Source organism: Hypanus sabinus, chromosome 4 (genome assembly GCF_030144855.1).
Source record: "Hypanus sabinus isolate sHypSab1 chromosome 4, sHypSab1.hap1, whole genome shotgun sequence".
Taxonomy (NCBI): domain Eukaryota; kingdom Metazoa; phylum Chordata; class Chondrichthyes; order Myliobatiformes; family Dasyatidae; genus Hypanus; species Hypanus sabinus.
This window is the reverse complement of record NC_082709.1, coordinates 45416636-45444207: the sequence shown is the minus strand read 5'-3', so window position 1 is coordinate 45444207 and position 27572 is coordinate 45416636. Positions and strand designations below refer to the sequence as shown.

Below are 27572 nucleotides of genomic sequence, written 5' to 3'. Positions count from 1 at the left end.
ACATTCCCAATAATCTTGTCCATGTATTCAGTGTTTGGGGTGCGTTTCTGATTATCAAATTCTTAAACTACCCAGCCATTCTGTCACTCACAAAAGATTGTACTTTGTCCCATCTTTGACCCTGGCTGTGTGCTGAAGGTGTTCGTCACAATCAGGATGTCAGCTGGAGCCATATAGTTGGAACTGTGCATAGTATGATAATCAGAACTCTTTCTAACTGTTATAAACCAGTACCTGTTGGCAACCATTTGTGTGCTCGGCATGCGCGGCATTGGGTAGGAAGAGAATGAGCTATTTTCTGCGGTGAAATTGCAGGTGGCTTCCATGGGAGAGGCAGGGCCTAAAAAATAAGGAGTAAAAGAGCGAAAAGTTAGAGATGGACTAAAATTATTCTCCAAGATGCAGGGTTTTGCCCAAGTGGGAGCAAACAAGCATAGGATGCCCCAATTAATCTGCCCCGAAAAGCTATAGCTGAGATGAAGTTAAGGGTCCTTATTCACTATTAGCGAGTGCTGGGATTGATACTGCAAAGCTAGAAGATTGATCGCAAGTCCAGAAGTCGAGGCTGGATGGTCGTAGCCCTGAGTCTGCAAGTCCACCGGGGCAGTTGAAGCCTAATGTTTGTGAATCTGTAGGCCCCTGGGCGACGGAGGCTGGATGCAGCCTCTCCTGGGGCTGGAGGACTGTGTATGTGGGTGGAAAGGAGGAACGGGGCTCGTTTTGCTGGTATTGTTTTGTTGCTTTGTTGTGTTCTGTGTTGTTCTGCCGAGCATTGTAACCATGTGATGTTGGTGCCTGAAAGCGTGGCAACACTTGCGAGCTGTCCCCAGCACATTCTTAGGTTGCATTGATTGTTAATGCAAATGACGCAGTTCACTGCATGTATCAATGTACACGTGATAAAATGAAACTGAATTTTCATCTGCCCCTGTATAATCCAGGATAGGCACCTATGCTGTTCTAATTGACAACAAACCTTAAGTTTCTGTGCAGCAAATATTTGCCGTCAAAAAAATTACAGAGCCAATCATGATTTTTTTTAAAGTCCCTAAGTGCGGGTGATCCTCGAGCAGCAGTTGTTCAGTTCATGCTCGTAAGCACTTTGTTGTTTACACTCAGTGGCCACTTTATTAGGTACACTCATCAATGCAAATATTAATCAGCCAATCAGGTGGCAGCAACTCAGTGCATAAAAGCATGCAAGACAAAGTTCAGCTCAGATATCAGAATGGGGAGAAAAAAGTGATTTCCTCACACAACAGTCTTTAGAGTTTCTAGAGATTGGAGTGAAAAGCATTTAGTGAGCAGCACTTCTGTGGGTGAAAATGCCTTGTTAATGAGAGAGGTCGGAGGAGAATGGCCAGACTGGTTCAAGCTGACAGGAGGACGACAGTAACTCAAGTAACCATGCTTTACAACAGAAGTGTGCAGAAGAGCATCTCTGAATACACAACACGACGAGCCTTGAAGTGGATGATCTACAGCAGCAGAAGACCACGAACATACATAAGGTATCTAATAAAGTGGTCACTGAGTGTGCATTCTGTGGAATTGTCCTTCTGCAGCAAACTTCACATTTTCAGATACTCCCAAGTGTTTAGCATCTAATTAATTACTTCACCTACAGCAGATGTAATCTCAATGGCTCTTCACATGGCCTTGGATCACCTGGATAATACAAACACCTATGTCAGGATGCTGCTTATTGACTACAGCTCAGCATTTAACACCATCATTCCCACAGTCCTAATTGACAAGCTACAGAGTCTGGGCCTCTGTACCTCCTCCTGCAAGTGGATCCTCAACTTCTTAAGAACATAGAACAGTACAGCACATTACAGACCCTTCGGCCCACAATGTTGTGCCAACCCTCAAACCCTGCCTCCCATATAACCTCCCACCGTAAATTCCTCCATATACCTGTCTAGTAGTCTCTTAAACTTCACTAGTGTATCTGTCTCCACCACTGACTCAGGCAGTGCGTTCCATGCACCAACCACTCTCTGAGTGAAAAACCTTCCTCTAATATCCCCCTTGAACTTCCCTCCCCTTACCTTAAAGCCATGTCCTCTTGTACTGAGCAATGGTGCCCTGGGGAGGAGGCGCTGGCTGTCCACTCTGTCTATTCCTCTTAATATCTTGTACACCTCTATCATGTCTCCTCTCATCCTCCTTCTCTCCAAAGAGTAAAGCCCTAGCTCCCTTAATCTCTGATCATAATCCATACTCTCTAAACCAGGCAGCATCCTGGTAAATCTCCTCTGTACCCTTTTCAGTGCTTCCAAATCCTTCCTATAGTGAGGCGACCAGAACTGAACACAGTACTCCAAGTGTGGCCTAACTAGAGTTTTATAGAGCTGCATCATTACATCGCATCTCTTAAACTCTATCCCTCAACTTATGAAAGCTAACACCCCATAAGCTTTCTTAACTACCCTATCTACCTGTGAGGCAACTTTCAGGGATCTGTGGACACGTACCCCCATATCCCTCTGCTCCTCCACACTACCAAGTATTCTGCCATTTACTTTGTACTCTGCCTTGGAGTTTGTCCTTCCAAACTGTACCACCTCACACTTCTCTGGGTTGAACTCCATCTGCCACTTCTCAGCCCACTTCTGCATCCTATCAGTGTCTCTCCACAATGTTTGACAATCTTCTACACAATCTACAACACCAACAACCTTTGTGTCGTCTGCAAACTTGCCAACCCACCCTTCTACCCCCACATCCAGGTCGTTAATAAAAATCACAATAAGTAGAGGTCCCAGAACAGATCCTCGTGGGACACCACTAGTCACAACCCTCCAATCTGAATGTACTCCCTCCACCACAACCCTCTGCCTTCTGCAGGCAAGCCAATTCTGAATCCACCTGGCCAAACTTCCCTGGATCCCATGCCTTCTGACTTTCTGAATAAGCCTACCATGTGGAACCTTGTCAAATGGTCTTCTTAACCGGAAGACCACAATCTGTGTGGACTGGTAATAGTATCTCCTTCTCGCTGACAATCAACACTGGTGCATCTCAGGGACGTGTGCTTAGCCCACTGCTCTAGTTTATCTATACCCATGATTGTGTGGCTAGGTATAGCTCAAATGCCATCTATAAATTTGCTGGTGATACAACCATTGTTGGCAGAATCTTAGAAGGGAGATGAGAAGGTGTACAGGAGAAAGATATACCAGCTAGTTGAGTGGTGTCACACCAACAGCTTTACATTCAATATCAGTAAGACCAAACAGCTGTTTGTGAACTTCCGGAAGGGTAAGACAAAAGAACGCATACCAATCCTCATAGAGGATCAGAAGTGGAGAGAGTGAGCAGTTTCAGGTTCCTGGATGACAAGATCTCTGAGAATCTAACCTCGTCCCAACTTATCTGTGCAGCTATAAAGAAGGCGAGACAGTAGCTATATTTCAGAAGTTTGAGGACACTTGGTTTGTCACCCAAAACACTTGAAAAGTTATACAGATGTACTGTGGAGGGCTGCATCACTGTCTGGTATGGGGAGGACCGAAAGAAGCTACAGAAAGTTGTAAAATTAGCCAGCTCCATCTTGGGTACTAGCCTCTTCTAGCCTCAGAAAGGTGGCATCCATTATTAATGACCCTCCCCTTCCCCCCTATCACTCAGTACATGCCCTTTTCTCACTGTTACCATCAGAAAGGAGGTACAGAAGCCTGAAGGCACACACTCAGCAATTCAAGAACAGCTTCTTCCCCTCTGTCATCCAATTCTGAAATGAAATTTGAACCCATGAACTCAACCACCTCACTTATATTTTTGTTTCTATATTATTTCTGTTTTTGTACTGTTTTTAATTTAACTATTTAATATACACACACATATATACTTACTGTAATTGATCTGCTTATTCTTTGTCTTTCTTTATTATCATGCATTGCATTATACAGCTGCTGCTAAATTTATAAATTTCATAACATACGCTGGTGATATTGAACTTGATTCTGAATTGCATTCACTGTTGTGATCCCAGGAACAAGGCAGCCAGTTTCTAAAAGGCAAGCTCCCACAAGTAGCAATGTGATAATTTCTCTTTGATCTATAATTATTGGTCAAAACTCGATGGATAACAATTTTGTCATAAAAATATTGTTAAGGGATCATCTATCTTTTGTGTGCAAGGGGTGTCCGATGAAGCCTCAGCAAAAAGATAGTTCAGCACAATTGTTCTAACAATTCAGACTTATGTTGCTTAAATGAGGTCATTAATCAAAGCCAGGTTTTCAGAGGTGAGAGTTTTATCAGATTTTTATTTTTGAAGTATTGCAGACATATAGATCCCCTGTTAACTGGATAGTGGATAGTGGCTGGATAGTGGCTATTGTATAGAGGCTGTTTTTGGGGTACAATTCTCAATTTATAACACCCATGCATACCACAAATTCCAACCATAGAAAGTTCAAAAGTTTAATGTATGTCCTACAAGCTGCAGAATTACAAAGTTTCCCCTCTCTCTTGACTTGTAGTAATTGGTCTATTTCATCAATCTGATGTTCTTTTATTTATTTTAACATTGTGATCCTGTGGAGGTATGGTTACCACACTGAATGATTTTTGTGCATCTTCTCAGATGGACAAAATTGATTGTTGGTCAACCTGTCAAAATTAGAACCCATTCATTACCCAGGGACAGCTTGTTGGTGACAACAGATATGATCGTAGGTCAGGAGGCTGTACGAGGAGGACTGGTGCATTCTTGGCACATTACTGAGATGGAGCCGTGCTAGAGGACTATGTTTTATAGCTGGTTTCTGTGTTACTTTTAGATTGCACTGGGCTACAAGCCCAGCAGTAACAAACAATCTTCTGGAGAAATTCAGCGGATCGAGCAGCATCTGTGAGGGGAGAATTGAAACCCTGTATCATTTCTTCCAGCAGATTGTTTGTGGCTTCAGATTCCAGCATCTGCAGCCTCTTGTTTGTCCAAAAGCTAGGAATAAATTCCTTAAACTGGGAAGAATCCATCAAAAGCGTAAACAGGAATTGGAATAAGGAAATAAGCTATCCACCTACCTGTGCTTACCTTTGGAGTTAGTGACTCCGTTCAGGGAAGGAACGGGGAGAGATCGAGCTCAGCATACCTGCAGCTCCATTCATAGGATCAGCTCTCAGTCCGCCAAGTGCTCTCCATCGCGGGTGATGGCAGGGGAGGGCAGAGATCGGCCGATCTGCCAGGAGGGCAGTGGTTGTATCTCTGTTGAACCATTAGCTAGACTGAAGCAATGTCAGCCCTCTACAGTAACTGTGCACATTTGTAACATGTGTGAGAACACACATAGAAATACTACACACCAGGCTGAAGGCCGGCACAGGCGTGAAAGGGCCACACCTTCTGGGAAGGGACCTGATGGGGCTGAGAGCACCTAGGCTCTTCTGAGCTTCTGTCCTGGTTAATGGGTAAGACAGTGCAGACAGATGAGCATTTGTCAGAAGTTGGCCCATGTAACTGAGGGGGTAGGATCGTGAAGTTGCTGGCAAGCTGCTCCTGATCCCCTTTCATGTTGGTTAGCAAAACCAAAGCTGCTCAGCAACCAGGCTGTCAGTTCTGTGCCACTAAAGCTCAAGAAAATGTCAGGACACAAAGCATATTAGTTACTCACTCAAAATGCCTGGGATCTGTATTTTAAACCACATGACGCAATGAAGCATTGACCCACTTACAACAATGAATCTAGCAACCTTCCCTTGTCCTATGCAAAGCTCAGCGTTTGTTGACTAGCTGGAGCCAGTCTGCCTTGCAGCCTGTACAGCCTCAAAGGTCCATGTAGCTGTGAGTCAGGATAGTAGTGGGGTGCACTGATTTGCATCGTGTTCCTGGTTCTCTATCCTCCCAGTGTAAGCTTGGTAGAGCAGCACCTCTGATTGCTTCCAAACCTTGCCCCTGATTATAAGCTGCATTACTTTGAGAGGAAACTATGAGAGTTTGCAAGAAGTTTTTCAGGGCACCTCTTTTGATAAGCTTTGGGGGGCGCAGATCAGTTGATTGTTGCATCACCTGAGCACTGTCTAGCAAAAGCTGGAGCTGTGAGAAGGAATCGTTAAAGTCATGGTCAGACTTTGGCTGAAACTCATTTGCTTTGTTATTTTTACAAATAATGGCAGAGATATGTTTGTGTACATCTTGCTAGTTAGAGAGAATTTGAAGGATTAGAATATTTCTGGAAAAATCAAGGCAGTTTTTTTAATGGCAGTAGGTGTTATGCACTTCAGGCTTTTGAAAGAGTAGAGATTATGTCCACAATCTTTCAGGCTTAAATAGTTATGCTAATTATTAGACTGTTTTGCTGAACATCCTTCCTACAACTATTTTATAATCTAAAGATACTTTGATTTAAGTCACTGACTGCCATTGGTGTTGCAATATCACAGGACACATGGATTTTCAAGACACATTTACAATTTACAAAGTTCTTGCTGGGACTTGAGTCACAAGGAAGAGTTGAATAATTTAGGACTTTATTCCCTGGAGCATAGGAGAACAAGGGTTGATTTGATAAGAGTTCTTCAAAATTATATTGGGTATAGACAAGGTTAATGCATGTAGGCTTTTTCCACTGAGGTTGTGTGAAACTAGAACTAGAGGTCAATGGTTAAGGGTGAAAGGTGAAATATTTAAGGGGAATCTGAGGAGTAACTTTTTCACTCAGAGGCCAGTGAGAGTGTGGTACAAGCTGTTAGTGGAAGTGGTGGATGCAGGTTCGATCTCAACAGTTAAGAGGAATTTGGATAAGTACACTGATGGGAGTGGTACAGAGGGCTATGGACCAGGTGTGGGTCAAAGGGACTGGACTGAATAATGGTTTGGCCTGTTTCTGACTTCAAAGACTTGTTCAGGAATTTCAAGCTGCAGCATCGAAATAAATGTGCGAACATTGGTGGAGCAAGGAATAAGATAGAAGGCCTAAGTGGGAGAATGGTGGAGGGGGAGAAATACTTGTCACCAGAGGTTGCTGCTGGAGCTTCTGTAATTCATGTTGCATCTGGGCATTTAGGTTTGGTACAGGAGAAATACCTGGAGATTGATGCAAAAAGTAAGGTATTTGTCAGGTAATGGAAAGGATTTTAGTGCTCTACCAAAGACTGAGACAGTGAATGGAGTGGGCAGAATGATGGATGATATAATGGACGGACGTACTGAGATTTTTGAGTAGAGGCGTGGGTATGGTCGAACTGCTCTTGGAGTAGTTGTAGAACTGAGATCTTTAGATGGCTGGGAGGTTTGTGGCCACAAAAGGTTATTGTGGCTGCTGAATGTGCACAGGGGTAGTGACAGCTGGCAATGGTGGGTTAGATTGAGTATGATCCAGTTCATAATAACATAAAGAAATGGGAAGTCTTGCATTCTGAAAAATCAAGACAAAGAATATCAGTCTATAAACTAAAACTAAGGCAATATAAGGAATACTGTATATGCAACAAATCACCTGAATCATTGGTTTGTATAATACCCCGAAAGTGTGAATGCTACTGGATGAACCTATGGAAATAGCATTAGAAATTTGGATTTTGAAAATGGAACAAAGAGCTAATAGGAAAACGTGTAAGTAACTTTGTGTGTAGGAAGGGCACTACAGCTGAAGAATGTGGAATATTGATTCACAGGGTGATACGAGGATGAGGAAACTACAGTCATGAAGAGAGTAGGGTTGTTTTCCGTGGAGGAGCAGTAAGAATTTTTATTAATTTTGAAGGACTTTGATAGAGAGGCTATGTCATCTCATGTCAGTGAAGAATGAAATGAAAGGTTAGGAGGAATTTTTTTACAAAAAAATAGTCTGCTTGGGTAATGATCACTGGGAATATTTGCTTCCTTAAAATAACATTTAATCCATAGCTAAATAGATGGCTAAAGAGAGAGCTTGGGTGATGGATTTGTCCTGGGTTGTTCTGGAATAGAGTCAACAATAACATAATTGACACTGGCTATATATTACACTTTAGATGGAAGCATAATATAATAAAGGAGATAGCTAATCCCTTTAAAGTTGGATTATATAGGGGAAGATTTAGAAAGTCTCAGCAGACATCAAGACAGTACTTTGGCCGTGAAAGGTCTATTCAAACTTATTCAGAATGTCCGGGAATACCTGGGAATTCCCTTTCAGCAATTTCATGGAAGGGATGAGGATTGCTCCATATGACACCTACCATAACCCCCAGATGTTGGAAATAGGGCAAAATCCCATTTCAACTGGCTTCCACATCCCATTTCCTTTCAGTTACACCCTTGGTATGCTGGTGAATGTAGGGTCCACTATTAATTTTATAGAATGCTTTGAAGTCACATGGTGTATGCTTTTTGTTGATGTTTCCTTCTTTGTGACCAGCAATCCTACCTAAAATGGACTGAAAAAAGACTTGTGTCAAAGTATGGTTCACATCAGAGTGAAGTTTTTTTAACAAATGAACACAAACCTTGCTAAATATTCCTTCTTAAGTATGAGAAACCTTTCATACAGTATTGGTGTACACATATCCCCTGATATTTTGTGTGGCATTACTACGTGGATTGGGATCCTGCATTGAATGGTGACAGATGCAGAGAACCAGTTTTTCTTAAACTGCTTCCTTCATTCCTGTTACACCCGTATCCACCAAAGTGGCAAAAATTTAATTTTCATACCAGGAACCAAGAATCTGTTTCTTTGTAAATGAGTATAAGCCAACTCTACAGCCTCCTTGTGGAGAAAACTGGGGGATTGGTGCAAAAGTGGATGTTGACTTATTTTTCATTAAAGTAGCATGGTAGAAATTTGACTTTGAATGCTTTGAACTGACAATCACTATAGGACCATTACTTAGCACCTGGGTTGGTGCTGCCTTTTGTCTGACGCCATGGCATCATCATTGTGTCATCTTCGTTGGCCAGTGAAAGACCAGCAAGGATCAGAGCTGCTGGCTTATGAGGTCAGCAAGCCCCCATTTTGGCAGCTTTTGGGATCAGCTGTCCTTGTAGACAGGAGGCACATGGGCCAATGACCCTCTTGGTGAGCCCAGAGTTTGGGGCAGGTCCTGGAGTTGATACTGAAGATTGAAGCTGTTAGGTCAATTGGAGTCTGGAAGTCGAAGCCTGATGGCGAAGCCCTGGGTCTGCCAGTTGTCTAGAAGCTGTCACTAGCATATCGTTAGGTTGTGTGGGTTGTTAGCACAAACAACATATCTCATTGTATTTGCCGACGTACATGTGAGTCTGAACGTAAATTGCGATGAAGCTCCATGGGGAGTTCTGTGATTCTGTGTTGTGTATATGTCAGGTTGCTGCAGTGGTGATGAAGGCTCCGAACCATCATGGGCATCTCTTCCTTTCCTTAGGCTGCAACCTTGGCCAAGGCCCAAACACTTAAAGATCCTCATTCACTTTTGGGCCATCTGTGTGGCTTCAAATATTGCAGTGACAGGGATACAGAGTTTGTCTTAGTGCTGTAGTTATTTTTGGTCATTTCTATGAATACTCTGACCATATATTTGGATCCTAGCAAAACCCTGTCCAATTCTCCTAGTTTTCTACTATGCCTACAGTGGACATTTCTTTCCCACTCGTCAACCATGTAAAATTAAGAAACAGCAGCAGAAACTGTTTCCAATGGACAGACAGCAATGGAGTGTAGGTTGGATGGGTGTACCCTTTGGTGCCAGACCCTTCTTCACATTAAAGGGATATAATCAGAGCGAAGGAAGGAGCTAAGTAAAGGAAAATGGATGTTAGATGGGATCCTCTAAGCACTGCCTTGTACTGAGGCAGGAATATCTCCATCTGTTATAAATTAATGGGTGAATTGGTTTGCCAGCCAGCTGGCTATTCACAAAGAGCTACCTGCTAGGTCCAGTGCATGGGTCAGCATCTTCTGCACCTCTGTGTTTGGACGTTGGAGAGCAGAAGTTAGAAGCACACTGGAATCAGGTGTGGGCACATTTGTCCTTTTGCTGCACCCCTTCTGCAACATTCTCAGGTGGGTGTCTAGATGCCCTTTATATCTAGCCCCTCAGCTATTCTCCAGCCATATTTAATATATGTAGTGCAGCCCATTTATTCTAATGTAGTAACTGGTCAGGAAGGAAAATATAAATGAAGTTCTTTTTAACTATTGATTAACATTAATGTTTGAATTAACTTGAATAATGTAGTCAAGTTGAGTTAAGTTGAGTTTATTATCACATGCACGAGTGCGGTGTGAAACTGGTATCATGAAAAACTTGCTTGTGAATTTCCTCATTGGGTTAGATCAAAGGGCCAGTTTCCATGGTGATTAACGCCATGACTTTTCAGGATGGCTGCAGCAGGAAGACCTCACTTTGGGATTTACAAGAGTGGAAAAGGTTATTGTAGCTGTGAGTGAACTTGACACAGGCCATTTAAGCATCATCCTATCCAATGCTTTCTGCTTATGGTGGAGGTTGCTTTGCACTTACAAAACCAAACACACGTGTGCTGCCTATCATTGTAATCCTGAACTGCAATGGATCTCCACTTTGACAGCTTCCTATTTCCAGTCTTTGGTTCCTTGCACTATGGTAATGTGGTTTCACTTTGAGGCAAATGGAGAGGTGGGAAACAGGTCATTTTAGTGACAAGAGTGTTTGCTGCACAAAGTACATGTTGTATGATATTGAAAATTGGGCCAATGATAGTGAAGAAATGTGGAGTTGCTAGAGAAGAAAGTCCTACATTTTCCTCAGGTGAGCAGATTTGTGGTTCCAGTCTTTTAGCAGAATGTAAAAGCTAACCTGGAAGAACTCCCTGACACCCTGTAGAATTCACTGGGAGGTGCTGTGACCTCCAAGTTAGCAGGCCTTCAGTTCAGGGCTTTCTCCAAATGATTTGAGCATGGTATCAAGGATGATATTTCAGTGTAGCACTAAGAGAAAACACAGTAAATTAAGGCCCATCTGTCACCAACTGCATTGCTACTCATTTCAAACTGCCCTTGTAGAGGTAAATATGAACCTCTTCAGTTTCACACCTTACTTTCTGATGAAAAACCACCCTGGCCTGAACCTCATATTTTAACATCCATGGGACTATGTTCCTTGGAATAATTAAAATTACACAGTTTTTAGAATAATTTAAAAATATGCCTGTTACGTTTACATATGGCATTTCAGTTTTTAACCCCACAGATAGGCCAACCTGCCATTTATTATTTGTAAAATGTTTTAATAGTTATAAAATTCAGAATTCTGTCTTTTAGCTATGCTGCTAGGTTGATGTCACTGGATGTCTAATTGAATGCCAAAATGAATCTTAAGGTGGTATATGATGATGCATATATACATCGTTAATAAACTTACTTAAGCTGAATTGCCAAGATGACGCTGGTAAACCATGACAGTGTGTTGCGAGTTGCAATCTGAAGCTCGTCATTTCCCTTTAAGCAGCATAATTTTGATCTGTCTTAATAAACGACTGATTTCACGATATTCTGAAGGGCTTGGTGGACTTAACTCTCAAGGATGCAGGTACAGCACCTTTAAGCCGATGAAGGTACATCAGCATGGCAGGAAGAGAGGGAGAAGGAGAAAACTAAGCCAGGCTGAGATGCCGAGGAATGAGGCTCCCTCTACCCAACATCTTGTTAGCAAATGTATAGTTACTGGAGAACAAAACTGAGGACCTAAGGGCAAGGTTGCTGTACTAGAGGGAAATGAGGTATTGTTGTGTCTATGTTTCATGGAGACATGGCTCACGCTGAACATGCTGGATTCAGTGATCAGACGAGGGCTTTTCGATATGCTGAATGGACTAAACTATTGATTCAGAGAAGGCAAAGGGTGGGGGTCTGTGTTTAATAATAACCTCTCCATGGTGCTTTGACGCAGTGGGTTTGATCTTGTCATATACTTATTCCCCCAACCTGGAACATCTAATGATTAAGTGCCGACCATTCTACATAACAAGAGAGTTCTCCTCCCTGATTCTGACCGCAATTTATTTACCAACAAAAGCTGCCATTAACAAGGCACTTGAGATATTGAACGCTGCCGTCACCAAACAAGAAACTACCCACCCTGGTGCACTTCAATTCACAATTGTGGGCTTTAATCAAGCTTGTTTGAAGAAATCTCTGCCCAATTATCATCAGGGGTTCCAACACACTAGACCACTGCTCTATTGTGATTAAGAATGCCTAATATTCCATACCTAGACTTCATTTCGCAAATTCCGATCACTTGGCTGTTCTTTTCCTGCCTGCATACAGGCAGAAGCTAAAGTGCAAGGCTCCAGAGATGAGTACAATGAAGAGATGGTTGCAGGAGGCAGAGGACCGGCTACCAGATTGCTTCAAGTCAATGGACTGGGCTGTGTTCTGAATGAATACACTATGGTTGTCATGGACTTTATTAGAACAGTCATGGATGAGTGTGTACCACAAAATCATTCAGAGTCTTCTCCAACCAGAACCCTGGATGAACCATGAGATCTTCAATTTGCTAAGGGCCAGATCAGTGGTATTTCAAGTAAATGACCAAATAAGATATGGGAGGTCCAGGTACAATCTCTGGAAATCCAGCTCACACGTGATGTGGCAATCTATGATTTCTTTGACCATTAAAACATGAGGAACTTTATGAACTCCCACAGCTCCCAATGACACTGTGATTTTAGTCTCTGGGGCTGGCGTGAGAGCATCCTTCAGGAGGGTGAATCTACGAAAAGCATCCGAGCCAGACAGACTACCTGGCCACATACTAAAGACCTGTGCTGATCAACTGGCAGAGTGTTCACCAATTTCTTTAACCTCTCACTTCAGCAGTCCGAAGTACCTACTTACTTCAGGCAGCCTTCAATCACACCAGTGCCTAAGAAGAGTGTGTTAGCCTGCCTCAATGACTATCATTCAGTAGCACTAACATCCACAGTGATGAAGTTTTTTGAGAAGTTCGTGATGAAACATACCAACTCCTGCCTGAGAAGTGACTTTGATCTGCTGCATTTTGTCTACCGTCACAACAGGTCCACAGCAGATGCCGTTTAATTGTCTCTTCCCTCATCCCCAGACAGTGAACATCAGGATGCACTTTATAGACTACAGCTCAGCATTCAATACTACCATCCTCTCAAAGTTATTCAATAAGCTTTAAGATATTGTCTTCAAAACTTCCTTGTGCAAGTCAGTTCAGATTGGTAACTACATCTCCTCCACGATCTCCATCAGCATAGTTGCATAACAAGGCTGTGTGCTTAGACCCCTGCTCTACTCGCTTTCCACTGATGACTGTGAGGCTAGGCACAGCTCCGATACCATAGTTAAATTTGCTGACAACAGGACTCTCGGTTGAATCAAAGGTGGTCATGAATCAGCATATAGGAGGGAGATTGAAAATCTGGCCTAGTGGTGTCACAGCAAAAACCTCATACTCAATGTCAGCAAGACAAAGGAGCTGATTATTGACTTCAGGAGGAAGAAACTGGTCAATGAGCCAGTCCTCATCGGGGTATCAGAGGTGGAAAGGGTTAGCAGCTTAACTTTCCTTGGTGTTATCATTTCAGAGAATGGAAGCACCAATGCCCTTGAATGGAAAATCTTACAAAAGGTAGTGAATACAGCCCAATCTATCATGGGTAAAGCCCTCCTTCCATTGAGCACATCTACACAAAATGCCATCGCAGGAAAGCAGCAATAATCATCAGGGACCCCCACCATCAGGAAGAAGGCACAGGAGACTCAGGACTCACACTACCAGGCTCAGGATCATTTATTATCCGTCAACCATCACGCTCTCGAACTAGTGGAGATAACTTCATTCAATTTCACTTGGCCTATCACTGAACTGTTGAGCACATCTACACAAAGTGCTGTCGCAGGAAAGCAGCATCCATCGTCAGGACCCCCCACTACCTAGGCCATGCTCGCTTACAGGAGCCTGTGGACCCACTCCACCATGTTCAGGGACAGTTATCACCCTTCAACCATCAGGATCTTGAACCAGAGGAGATCACTGAACTTCATTTGTTCCACCACTGAAATATTCCCACAATCTACAGAGTCACACTTAGGGACTCTTTATCTCATGTTCTCGATATTTATTGCTTATATATCTATTATTATTATTTTCACTCTTTTGTATTTGTGCAAATTGTTGTCCTTAGTTGTTTGTCCACCTTGTTGCGTGTGGTCTTTCTTTGATTCTGTTGTGTTTCTTGGATTTCCTGTGTATGCCCGCAAGATAACAAAACTCAGGGTTGTATTCAGTGACATATATGTACTTTGATAATAAATTTACTTTGACCTTTGAAATTTGAATTCCAATACAGATATTGCTTTAATCTAAATCAGATTAGGAAAGCAAACCGGAATTTGTAAGCAAGTTCATTCATGTACAGCAGCTATTTTAACCATTGGTATGAATTGAATAATAGTGAGAACAACTATTGGTATTGATTGGAATGTTTTTGCAATCTCACCTATTAATTATTTTGCTTTTTGGGTAGTAGTGTGTAGAATCAGGTGTCACTAATCAAAAACGGTATCGTACCGTACCAATGAAATGGAATGCAGTCCTTGTTCTCAGCTGTCATTTCCCACTTACTAAAAGGTCAACCCCCTTTACGAAAATTATTTAGACTTCTCTATGTGCACTGGTGTTTCTGGTCCATTCCCCTTCATCAGAGATTTAACTGATGTTCCCAATTCTAACTCGGGCTTGTCACACTTCTTTAAGCACTGTGGGGGCAAAGTTGTGGTTACATTAGCTAAGATAGTGTCGGTAGGACCAAAAGACTAACACTGAGAATATAAGCAGACTGGATTATGACCCTCTGCAGCTTCTTTCTGTCCCGTGAGGTAGCCCCCACCCCCCCCCCCCATACCAGACAGTGATGCAGCCTGTCAGAATGCTCTCTATGGTATGTTCACAGAAGTTCGAGTGTATCTGTTGACATACCAAATCTCTTCAAACTCCAATGAAGTGTAGCCACTGTCTTGCCTTCTTTATAACTACATCGATATTTTGGGACCAGGTTAGAACTTCAGAGATCTTGACATCCAGGAACTTGAAACTGCTCACTCTCTCCACTTCTGATTCCTCTATGAGGATTGGTATGTGTTCCTTTGTCTTACCCTTCCTGAAGTCCACAATCAGCTCTTTTGTCTTACTGACGTTGAGTGCCAGGTTGTTGTTGCGGCACCACTCCACTAGTTGGCATATCTCACTCCTGTACGCCTTTTCATCACCACCTGGGAGTTTACCAATAATAGTTGTATTGGCAGCAAATTTATAAATAGTATTTGAGCTAATCCTAGCTACGCAGTCGTGTGCATATAGAAAGTAGAGCAGTGAGTTAAGCAACCCTGAGGGGCACCAGTGTTGATCGTCAGCGAGGAGGATATGTTATCAACAATCCGCACAGATTGTGGTCTTCCAGTTAGGAAGTTGAGGATCCAATTGCAGAGCGAGGTACAGAGGACCAGGTTCTACAACTTCTCAATCGGGATTGTGGGATGATGGTATTAAATGCTGAGCTATAGTTGATGAACAGCATCCTGACGTGGAGTAGCACGGTAGGCATTCTTGATGGTGGTGTAGCAATGGTCCAGTGTGTTGTTTCCTCTGGTATTGCAAGTGATCTGTTGATGGTAATTGCTTAGTGATTTTTTTCAGACTGGCCTGGTTAAAATCTCCCAAAACGATGGTGAAGGCGTTAGGGTGTGCTGTTTTGTGCATGTTGATCCCATTGCTCAGATTATCTAAAGCCGGTTTGACTTGGCCTGAGGTGGAATGTATACTGCTAACAAAATGACCCAGAGAACTCCCGTCGTAGGTAAAAAGGACGGCACTTTACCGCTAGATATTCCAGGTCTGGTGAGCAGAATTGGGGCAGCAGTGATATATTTGTGCACCAAGAAGAGTTGATCATGAGGCGTACTCGTCCACCTCTGCTTTTGAGAGACTCTATTGATCTATCCTGACGGTGTATAGTAAACCTGTCCATCCCAATTGCTGCATCCGGTGCAGAAGGGGTTAACCAGGATTCCGTGAAACAAAGAACACACGCGGTCCTAATGTCCCTCTGATTCAGCACCCTGGCTCTGACATCATTGATTTTATTCATCAGAGTCTGCACGTTTGCCAGCAAGATAGTCGGTGTAGAGATTTTAAAACCCCATTTCCTTAAGCACACTTTTAATCCCACTCTGCACCCCTGCTTCCTTCGAGGTATCCTACATGGGCGCTTCCAGCCACAATTGGTGTTGTTTCCGTCAGTTTTAAGCAGCAATAGTTTGTTTAAACACATTACGACATCTATGCCGACTCTACTGACCTTGGAAGCAGTTGTGCATTTTAGCTGTATCAGGCTGAAACGGGAATATTTAATCGTATCTATTGAGAGTACTGCTGCTTCTCGCGTCGCACCTAGGCGCCCTAGTACCTGCCCTTGATGGCAACCCAAGTGAGCTCCTTATTTCTTCTTCCACTGACTTAAAAAGACTTACAATTCAAGAACTTAGAAATGGTTGTATGCTATTTTATGAGCATTGAAGCAGCATTATGGGTCACCTTAATTTTGTATAAAAATGTGCGAACTGTAGATTCACAGACCAGGTGGCCAGTCTTTCCTGTGTAATATCATCCTGCGACTGACGCTGTATTCACCCTCCAAATGCAGCTCTTAATGGAACATGCCATTACAAGAGATCCTGCAGTTGCTGGAAATTTAGAGCAACAGACACGAAGTGTTAGAAACATAGAAAACCTACAGCACAATACAAACCCTTCAGCCCACAAAGTTGTGTCGAACATGTCCCTACCTTAGAAATTACTAGGCTTACCTATAACCCTCTATTTTTCTAAGCTCCATGTACCTATCCAAAAGTCTCTTAAAAGACCCTTTCGTATCCGCCTCCACCACCGTTGCCGGCAGCCCATTCCACACACTCACCACTGTCTGTGTAAAAAACTTACCCCTGACATCTCCTCTGTACCTACCCCCAAGCACCTTAAATCTGTGCACTCTTGTGGCAGCCATTTCAGCCCCGGGAAAAAGCCTCTGACTATCCACACGATCAATGCCTCACGTTGGCAGAAATCAGCCAGTATCTATGGAAGTTAATGAACGGTCGTGTTTTGGGCTGAGGCCCTTCATCTGGACAGGAAAGGAAGGGGGAGGAAACCCTGGTACTCCCTCTCCTCCCCTTTCTCCCATCAGGCAATCTCAACTTCTACCACATTCCTTCCTTGCTAGCCCTTGACCTTTTTCACTTTTCACCTCCCAGTTTCTCACTTCATCTCTCTCTCTCCCACCTACCTGGTTTTACCCATTACCTTCTAGCTTGTCCTCCTACCTCTCCCCCCACCTTCTTAGTCTGGCTTCATCCCCGGTAATGGAATCAGCAGCGGAATGGTTCTTGAGATAGGAAACTGGGAATAACTGTGACCCTGGTCTTTAAGGACAGAGTGGTCAAGGTACAGTTATAAGGTTGTGTTTGAGACAACAGGAGGTCAGATTTCACAATAAGGACATAAAACCTATTTTAGGTGTTGGCTTTTCTAGGCTTTAGGGAAACTAAGATCAACAAAAATTGGTTATGTTTCATCTAAGTAAGAACTATGTTTTTAGCAGTAGATTGAGGCTGAATACCTCAGTGCAAATGAATTTTGCTTTTTTCACTATTGTTGAGGAAATCTAGAGGAGCCTATAGTGGGAAAAATGCCAGTACAACAAAAATTCTACTGTAAAATATGGAAACAAATTTGACAACCTGGGCTAAAGTACCCAGAAATATGAGCAAAATCACTCTTCACCAGATTCATCTGACTTGAAGCAACAGCAAAATGCAGATTTTTGGAGATGTGTGAAAGCTTTCCAATGCCAAGATATCCCTGCATCACACGGAAGTTTTTGGTATTAAAAGTTCAAAATGAAAGACTGGTATTAAGCTGCTAGACTTTGATCCTTCTCTATTCCCACCAGGATTCTGTAGTTCTTGTAATAAACTGCTTCAGCATGGTGGCTATTGTAATGGACAGAATAGGACAAGGAGAAGTGCTGAAGTTGAAATGTCAGTCAAAACAGGTCTTCATCCCTTTGCTTAATTAAGTCCAGTTCAGCTGAATTTAGTCTTTCAGCTGAGTTATTTGGATATACTAGCAGTGAGGCTTTAACTGCTTGCCTACTTTTCCTCAGGTTTACCATGTGTGCACAATTTTCTGACATGTCTACCTTCTGGGAGATAGAAGAGGTAGAGATGAGACTTTAAATCCATTGGTGTCATTTATTGTAGCCAGAACTCCTGGTAAGATGTCCTCTACGTCGGTGATACCTGACACACAAGTTGGGGGATCATTCTGTTGAGAACATTTGCTCCATCCACCACAACAGCCAAGATCTCCGATGACCAACCATTTTAATTCCACGTCCCATTCTCAAGCTTGTCTATCTGTCCAGGGCCTCCCCCACTGCTATGTTGAAGCCAGACGTGGATGTATTTATTTATTTAATTATTGGGGTACAGCATGCATTAGGCCTTTCTGGCCCTTGGAGCCAGGCTGCCCAGTAATCCCCCTGATTTAAATGTAGCCTTGGAGGAGCAACATCTCATATTCCATCTTAGTAGACTCTAACATGACAGCATGAACATCAATTTCACTATCTTCCGTTACCACTCTCCTCTTCTTTTTTTCCCTTATCCCTGTGTCCCCATTTCCCCTTCTCTTTTCCCTCTCCTACCCTTACGATCTGTCCATCACCTTCCACTTCCTACTTTTCTCATTCAACGATCTGCTGTCCTCCCCCGTCAGATTACATCTTCAGCCCTTTTGGCCTTCCATGCCTATTACCTTCTGCCTTCTCATAGTTTCTCCTTCCCACTCTGTCCTGGATTCAGCTGACAGCTCCTGCTCCTCCCCTCTTTTTATTCTTTTATTTTGGCTTGTTCCCCATCCTTTTCAGTCCAGATGAAGAACCAAAATGTCAGCTATTCATTTCCTGCACTGATGCTGCTCGGCCTGCTGAATTCCTCCAGGTTTTAAGTGTATTGACCCAGGCTTCCAGTCTCTCTGGAATCTCTTATGACAAAGAGTTATTGCTGCGGAACACTGAGTTACCCTGCTGGGCACTTCCAGCAATTTCAGTTTGCATTTGGGTCTCTGAAAGCTGTTCTATTAACGATGTAATGTAACATCTTGTGGTGGTTGAATTCCATGCACAACACTGAGAAAACTTCAAGGTGATTGTCAAAGTTTTAATAGACTCACGTTGCCAGATATATACAAAACATACATAGTTTTAATCAGCACAGTCAAAGACCATCATTAAGTAATAATCAGATCAGGTGGAAGGGAGGGTAAAATGCCTTTAGAACCAGTCTGATTGCTCTGATAATGGGTGTGGAATAAAATTTTAATGATTTAATGATTCCTGAGAACTGCATTGAGAGGTGTGTCGGATGAGCATTCATTTCCATGAGCTAGTCTACAAATATGCTGTTAAAACACAGCCTCTGGAAATATTTTACCTTAGCTCAGTGGAATAGATGTGATGTCTGAGCTACAGCCTAATTTATAGCTATATAGTACTGTGAGGATCATATTTTTTTGATCTCTAAAGTGCCTTCAATGGCAGGGGAACAGCTCTGTTCAATGCAGGTTGACACTTCCATTGTATCCTGGATAATGGGCTACCTGACTGATAGAGCGTAGTTTGTACTGCTTCAGACCTGTGCGTCAGATATAAACAGTGCTGGGGCCCCACAGGGGGTTGTATTTGCTTCCTTCCTGTTTACCCTGTATACCTCGGACTTTAGGGATAACCCTGAGTCATGTCGTCGGCAGAAATACTCTGATGACTGAGCAATTGTTGGGTGAATAAAGGGAGGTCAGAAGAATGAACACAGGGCTGTGGTGGAGAACTTTGTCAAATGGTGCAAGCTGAATCATCTGTAGCTCAACATCAGTAAGACAAAGGAGATGGTGATGGACTTTAGGAAGACTAAACCTGCACTGCTTCCTGTTACTATAGATGGTGAGGATATGGATTTGGTGAGGACCTACAAGCACTTTGGGGTGCACTGGAATGACAGACTTGAGTGGACCATCAACACAGAGACTGTGTACAAGAAGAGCCAGAGTCGCCTCTACTTCCTGAGGAGACTGAGGTCCTTTGGAGTATGCAGGCCTCTCCTTCACATGTGCTACTAGTCTGTTGTTGCCAGTACAATCTTCGATGTAGTTGAGTGCTGGGGCAATGGCATCAACATGGGTGATGCCAACACACTCAATAAACTGATTAGAAAGGCTGGCTCTGTTATAGGAGTCAAACTGGACACACTGGAGGCTGTGGTAGAACAATGGAAAATCCTAGCAATTCTGGACAATGTTTCTCAGCCTCTGCGTGTCACCTTGGCTGATCAGAGGAACACGTTCAGTAATAGACTGAGATAACTACACTGATCCAAAGAGTGCTATATGAGGTCATTCTTACCCTCGACCATTAGGCTCTATAATGAGTCAACCTATAGCTGGGGAAGTGATGACCCCCTCCTCCATTAGACTGTTTGAGGTAATTTTTTAAATTATCTCTTACTTCTCTTCTAATATTTGTATATCTGTGTACTTGTAATGCTACTGTGATGCTGTAATTTCCTTTGGGATCAATAGAATATCTATTTATCTATCTATCTATCTCTGTCTATTTGAAGTATTATTACCTTCAGGACTGGCTGCATCTGCTTTTTGATTCTTTACTGTGATTGCAGTAGCTGATTTAATATGAGCTTCTGTCTCCTTGTGCTTGTGAAGTTGCCAGTGTTTGGAACCATAACAGATAGCTGGGTTAGACCAGTGCTGACTTTATACACTGAAACTGAAGTTCCCATGCCTTAGATTGGACAGCAGTGTACAAATGTGGTTTCTGTTGTGAACTGTTTGCCTGTTTGCGGGTGAACTGCCAGGCCTTGATTCTGTTCCATCGTTCTGATAGTGGTTTCCATTTTATTTACAATGCACTGAGTGAAGGAAAGGCTCTCACTTGCCTTTTGGTAACTGGGGAGAGAGCCATATCATCTGTGTCAGAACAACAATAAAACCCGCAAGAAAATAAAATCTTCCGGCTGGCTTTGAACATTTACAGGGCAATTGGAGAAATAATATATTTAATTAGTTAAAATATAAACCTTGTTAGCAGCTGGCAACCAGTCTGGTCTAGATGAAGGCCTAAAATGTATCTGCCCCATTCTTTGATGCTTTGTTACATATTTTTACTTTTGCATTGTGTAATCATTCTTTTGTTCTGATAGACTGAAATCAGAAGAACAATATAATTTTAATGGAATTGGAGGAAAGTAGCGAGGTGTCAGACATAAGTTCTTTACATAGAGAGTGGTAGGTGGGTGGAACACCCTACCAGGCGTGATGATAGAGGCAGGTATGTTAGGGGCATTTAAGAAACTTTAAACAGGCACATGGATGATAGAAAAATGGAGGGTTATGTAGTAGGGAAAGATTAGATTGATTTTAGAGTAAGTCAAAGGGTCAGCATAACTTTGTGGGCTGAAGGGCCTGTACTATGCTGTAATGATTTATGTATTTCCAATTGCAGAATTGATGATAAGCTGGCAGGTGCTCATTAAAACTATCAACCTGCAATGTTAAGAGGTATGAACCAATTATTTTAAGCAGGTTGACACCTCAGTGGAAGGTGTGGACAGAGGAATGGCAAAGATTTTGTTTACCCTTCATTCAGTGTTGTTACCTCCCTTAAATTCCGAGCCTCACACGACACATTGTTTAGAAAACAGAAAGTATCTGATATGTGGAGCAGATTTATCGGCATTTAAAAGAAGAAAGGAAATGTTAACCAACTGGCTTGTAGATTTTTTGTTTTGTTGGCTCTAACTCATTTGCTTCCTTCCTGAAGCAGCTCAAAAAAATAGTATACAGTATTTGCATTGCTTACAGTCATCTCTTGATTCATAAGTTAGAGGATTTGAGTTAGGGACCAAAGTAATAATGAGCTTTATTTTTAACAAAACTTTAAACCTTAGAAAATTCAGCTGGTCGGACAGTGTACAAAGGGAAGTAGCTATTGTTTCAAGCCTGGAAACAACAAAGCCTGTGATCCTGGGCTTGGAACATTAACTGTTCCTCTCAGCACAGATGCTGCCTGACCAGCTGAGTATTTGTAGCATTTTCTGTTATTATTTCAAATTTCTGGCATCTGCAGTTTCCTTTTGACTTCCATGAGATTTGTATCCTTCCACATAAATGTTCACTGTCAAGGGTTGAGAACACAGCAGAGTTAATTTAGCTGAGTTCATTTTAAAAAAGACAGGGTTGCCAGCAGGGGAGACCACCAGTAGTCTCCAGAAAATTGTGACGTCTACCGTAATAGGCCTTTGCCATTTCAGGGAGCTTCCTGTTTCCTCCATGATGGTAGAAGCTACTTAGACATCGATTTTTAGGGGTGAGAAGGAGGGGTGAGTGATGGCAAGAGCTGTCACTCTTTAATCTCACGAGGGACACGGTGTATGAATGGAGGTTTGTGAGATGAGGTGATTTGTTCTTTGGTGGCTCCTTGGTTTTCGGCATGATACAATTCCAGCCCATTTCTAAAGCTACCAAGATGGCTGATGAGGCCAATGTGGGACCTGGACCATGTCATCGATGGGACAGCTGATGCCTGAGGTGGCGGGCTGATGGATAATTTGTGAAAGATGCTCCCTTCTTCCATTTGTACTGAGTATCTGAGTTATCTTGAGACATGAACTTAAAGCTTCTCAGTACAATCCTAAATGTTCCTTCTCCATTTTGAGTGATGTCAGAAACAAATGACGACACAGATTTTTAAGGAGGTTTTTGAGGACATCCTGAATCCTTTGTCCATAGGGCAATCTCGTCTTGTGACTGGGATAAAATTACTCTTTCAGGGGTCGAGTGTCAGGTTACAACAGGACTGATTTGTCTCAATCTAGGCGTAAATTCTGGGGATGTTGTTCCTCTGAGAGGATGCTGAGTTTGATTCACTTATCCTGCCACAGGAATGTCAAAAGGCTAAAGGAATTTAGCATGTCCCTGTCGATCGTTATGAATTTTTATCAATGCACCATAGAAAACATCCTATCTGGATGCATAATGCTTTGGTTTGACAGCTGCTATACACATGACCACAGGAAACTGTAGAGAGTTGTGGACACAGCACAACATAACCTCCCTTCAAGAGAAGTGTCTGTACTTCTCACTGCCTCAGTAATGCAGCCAGCATAATCGAAGACCCCATCCACCCTGAATAATCTATCTTCTCCCCTCTCACATCAGGGAGAAGATACAAAAGCTTGAACACACATTCCAGAGGGTTCAATGAGGGTTCTGCCCCACTGTTATAAAACTATTGAATGGTTCCCTAGTATGATAAGATGGAGTCTTGACCTCACAATCTACCTCTTTATGATCTTGCACCTTATTGTTTACCCGCACTGCACTTTCTTGGTAGCTGTAGCACTTTATTCTGCATTGTTACTGCTTTACCTTGTTCTGCCTCAATACGCCATGTATGAGGGGTAAGCAAAACAAGCTTTTCACTTTATCTTGGTCCATGTGACAATAATAAAGCAATTCCAATGTCAATGCTCTTAAGGACCCCACAAAGATAAATCTCTTGACAGCAGCTTAAAGACCATCACTTGATTCTGAGCCATCAGAAGCTGCACAGCATCCACAATATATGAACAGAACTGAAATCCACCGTAATTAACATTTATCAAGAAATACTACCAAGAAGGTGAGATAACCAAGAGTTCAAAGAGCTAATTAACTGCAAGTGACAGACACTGTAGGATAAGAAGAACTTGCTGTATGAAGGCCAAGGTCATACTTAACCAAAGATGTCTGACCTAAAGAACGGATGGTGGATAGTGAAAGCGTAGAACAAGGCTTCCCAGCCTTTCTTATGCCATGGACGGATACCATTAAACAAGGGTACTGTCACGTTCTCCTTCGGGTGTAACGAAACGCCGAATTTAACGTCCGGATAAACCACAGTTAATAAGAACCAGATCGCAGTAAGATTAACCATTTACTGTTCACTCTTCACATTAACATATGGTGAAAACTGTTGATAAAACAATACAAGATTGATACAGTATTTGTTCCTTCCTTAATATCACATTTCAAGTGTAAATACTTGCAAAGGTGACTATAACTACATTACACTAAGGTGCAGTATACAGGGAGAGTTTACCTGCTCCATTGACTACTTTAAATACACTTCCATGCAAACTATCCGCGACTCTTTAACTAACGAAAGCATAAACATTATCTACCGACGTTACCTCTAACAGGATCACTATTAACATCTTAGTTCAATATATCGATTATCTATTAACTTACAGCGTTGCTCTCACTGTGATTTCTCATGCCTGCAAAACTGCTTGTGCTCAGGTGAGCCTCGTGGAAAGCCCCCACCCTCGCGCTAATTTCAAACCGGTGTTTTCCCACAAGACGCGGCGAAACCGGATGTGACGTCATCGCATGCCGATATATTTTACATGCAATGAATACACTTTAAACACTTCTAATTCTAACTAGAAAATACTATTGAATGAATTACTAAGCGAAAATATTATAAACTAAATAACTGTCGTAAAGACAGCACACTCCCCGCTTGACCTTCGTAAGGTCACAATGAGCAGAGTACAAAACTTAGTCTCTTAATCAGTCATTGGGTAGAAGTAGAATAACTTCTGTAACTGGCCTTTGGTAAATTTTCACATCGCCTTGGTCGGTAGTCTTCAATTCGATCTTCCTGACATGTCCATCCTCGATAGGGAATGTAGCAGTGATTCTGGCCGTTGGCCAGCTGTTGCGAGCGACTTGCTTGTCCCTGAGCAGGACTAAGTCTCCAACTTGAAGATTCCTACGGGGTTCTGTCCACTTTTGTCTCTGTTGCAACAAAGGTAGATATTTTTGTCTCCAGCGGGGCCAGAACTGATTTGCCAGAGCCTGGACTTGTCTCCATTGCTTTGTGTACAAATCCTTGTCTGAGAAGTCTCCTGGTGGAGGAGGTGCTCCTGCCTTCTGCGTAAGGAGCGTTGATGGCGAAAGTATAAAGGGGTTTTCTGGGTCAGAAGACACAGGTAGGAATGATTGTGCGTTTATAATGGCTGTGACTTCTGCCATTAGGGTGCACAGTACCTCGTGGGCCAATCGGGTGCGTTGCTGTATCTCAGGTTTCCTTTTCCAGGTTTTCCGTAAGGACGTGAACCGTTTGACTGCCTGCTCTTTGTTATCTGGTGAGCGCTGGCGTGGTTCTCTGATTGGCAATGGGGCAACCCCATTATTTGCTTCATCTCTGAAGACCTTGGTGTCTTTGGGTTTTAAAGAAATGGTATCTTGAGCTGATTGTGCAAGTTTGTTGTCATACTTCGTTAGAGCGAAGACTGACTGGCCCAGCGACTCGTCGCTTGCCTCGCGCTTGTTAACGCCTTGTTGTGCTTCTTTAGGGTACACCTCAGTGAGGCAGATCTCGGAACAAGAACGGCTTGACTGAGTTTGACCGCAAACTTCTGTACAGTTCGAGCTGACAATTGTTGTCCTGGAGTGAACCTCTCCCTCCCCGCCGTCCTGTTGTGGGGGTGAAGGAGCGTTGTCGGTTCTTTCATTCTTGACTTCATCACGGAGCCGTGAGGGTAAATTTCCTTCCTCGTATGGATGTGATGCAATCGTGACTCTCTGAGGTTCCTCGTAGCTGGGGAAGTTATCGAATACGTATGGAGAGGGGAGACGAGCCTGCCTGTCTATTTGATATTGTACATAGTCGCTCGTGCGTTCCAGTCTGGTCCTTTCTAAAGTAGATCTTACTTCGGTCAGATCACGCGACCCTTCAGCTTGTTCTATGTACTTTGCTTCCACCCTGGCAGCTTCTCTTTCTCCTTCTAGCTGCAGCACATGCAACTCTCTCGATATTTTTGCCATTTCCAACTGGGTTTCGGCTTCTCTGGCGGCCTCTTCTCTTTGTCTGGCAGCCTCTTCGGCTTCTCTGGCAGCCTCTTCTCTGGCAGCCTTTTCTTTCTGGATTTCGGCTTCTTTGGTGGCCAGTTTCATTTTCAAAACTGCTTCTTGTCTGGCGTAACGCAGTAGCGCCTTGGCGGCTTCTGCCTTTCTGGCGGCCCTTTCGGCTTCTCTGGCAGCCTTTTCTTTCTGGATTTCGGCTTCTCTGGTGGCCAGTTTCATTTTCAAAACTGCCTCTTGTTTGGCGTAATGCAGTCGCACCTTGGCGGCTTCTGCCTTGGCTCTTGCCTGTGTGGACTTACTTGATGTCGTTCTACTGCCCTTGTCGCTGGGCGCCATCGACTTGATCCCGGATCGAGCTGACATTGCAGCACTTGGAACACCTGATAACGCCCGGGTGGGCTTACTTGATGTCGGTTTACTGCCCTTGTCGCTGGGCGGCGTCGACTTGATGCTGGATTGAGCTGACATTGCAGCACTTGAAACACCTGAAAATGCCGCTTTTTCACTGTCACGTTCTCCTTCGGGTGTAACGAAACGCCGAATTTAACGTCCGGATAAACCACAGTTAATAAGAACCAGATCGCAGTAAGATTAACCATTTACTGTTCACTCTTCACATTAACATATGGTGAAAACTGTTGATAAAACAATACAAGATTGATACAGTATTTGTTCCTTCCTTAATATCACATTTCAAGTGTAAATACTTGCAAAGGTGACTATAACTACATTACACTAAGGTGCAGTATACAGGGAGAGTTTACCTGCTCCATTGACTACTTTAAATACACTTCCATGCAAACTATCCGCGACTCTTTAACTAACGAAAGCATAAACATTATCTACCGACGTTACCTCTAACAGGATCACTATTAACATCTTAGTTCAATATATCGATTATCTATTAACTTACAGCGTTGCTCTCACTGTGATTTCTCATGCCTGCAAAACTGCTTGTGCTCAGGTGAGCCTCGTGGAAAGCCCCCACCCTCGCGCTAATTTCAAACCGGTGTTTTCCCACAAGACGCGGCGAAACCGGATGTGACGTCATCGCATGCCGATATATTTTACATGCAATGAATACACTTTAAACACTTCTAATTCTAACTAGAAAATACTATTGAATGAATTACTAAGCGAAAATATTATAAACTAAATAACTGTCGTAAAGACAGCACAGGTACCATGGATTCTTCTTTGGGAACCATGGGCGTAGAAGGTCCAAATAATTAATATTCTCCACCATCTTTTCCCTCTCCCCCTTCCCAATCTTCCCACTGACCCTACAAGTTTAGTTAGCATCTAAGAATATCTGACAACTTAGTTTCCTGAGGATAATGGAAGAAGATTCTTGTAAACACAGGCCGGGGTGCCTAGGTCCAGGGTCACAATCTTAAAATGAGGGGGTATCAATCATAGCAGGACTGAGATGAGAAGAAACTTCTTCATCAGAGAGCAGTGAATCTTCGTTGATGAGACAAAGAAAAGCTGATATATATTTAGAGCAACACACACACACACACACACACACATGCACACTCTCTCCCTCTCCCTCTCCTGGAGGAACTCAGCAGGACAAGTAGCATTTATGGAGGGGAACA

At 42.9% G+C, this 27572-nt stretch overlaps 2 protein-coding genes across 20 annotated transcripts in view; one reads left to right on the top strand and one right to left on the bottom strand.

The window, feature by feature from the left end:
- LOC132392708 (DNA-binding protein SATB2-like) overlaps window positions 1–27572 on the top strand; it is a 229258-nt gene that overhangs the window by 51116 nt on the left and 150570 nt on the right. The window lies entirely within an intron of this gene.
- LOC132392243 (uncharacterized) lies at window positions 24178–27049 on the bottom strand. The gene is made up of 2 exons (XM_059966079.1): window positions 26885–27049; window positions 24178–26606 (listed from the first exon to the last, which is right to left on the bottom strand). The coding sequence occupies exon 2, from the start codon at window positions 26437–26439 to the stop codon at window positions 24673–24675; it is 1767 nt and encodes a 588-aa protein (XP_059822062.1). The 5' UTR covers window positions 26440–26606; window positions 26885–27049; the 3' UTR covers window positions 24178–24672.

Bases quoted from the DNA above. Each gene is read 5' to 3' on its own strand.
- LOC132392243 (XM_059966079.1), bottom strand. From the start codon at position 26,439: ATGTCAGCTCAATCCAGCATCAAGTCGACGCCGCCCAGCGACAAGGGC.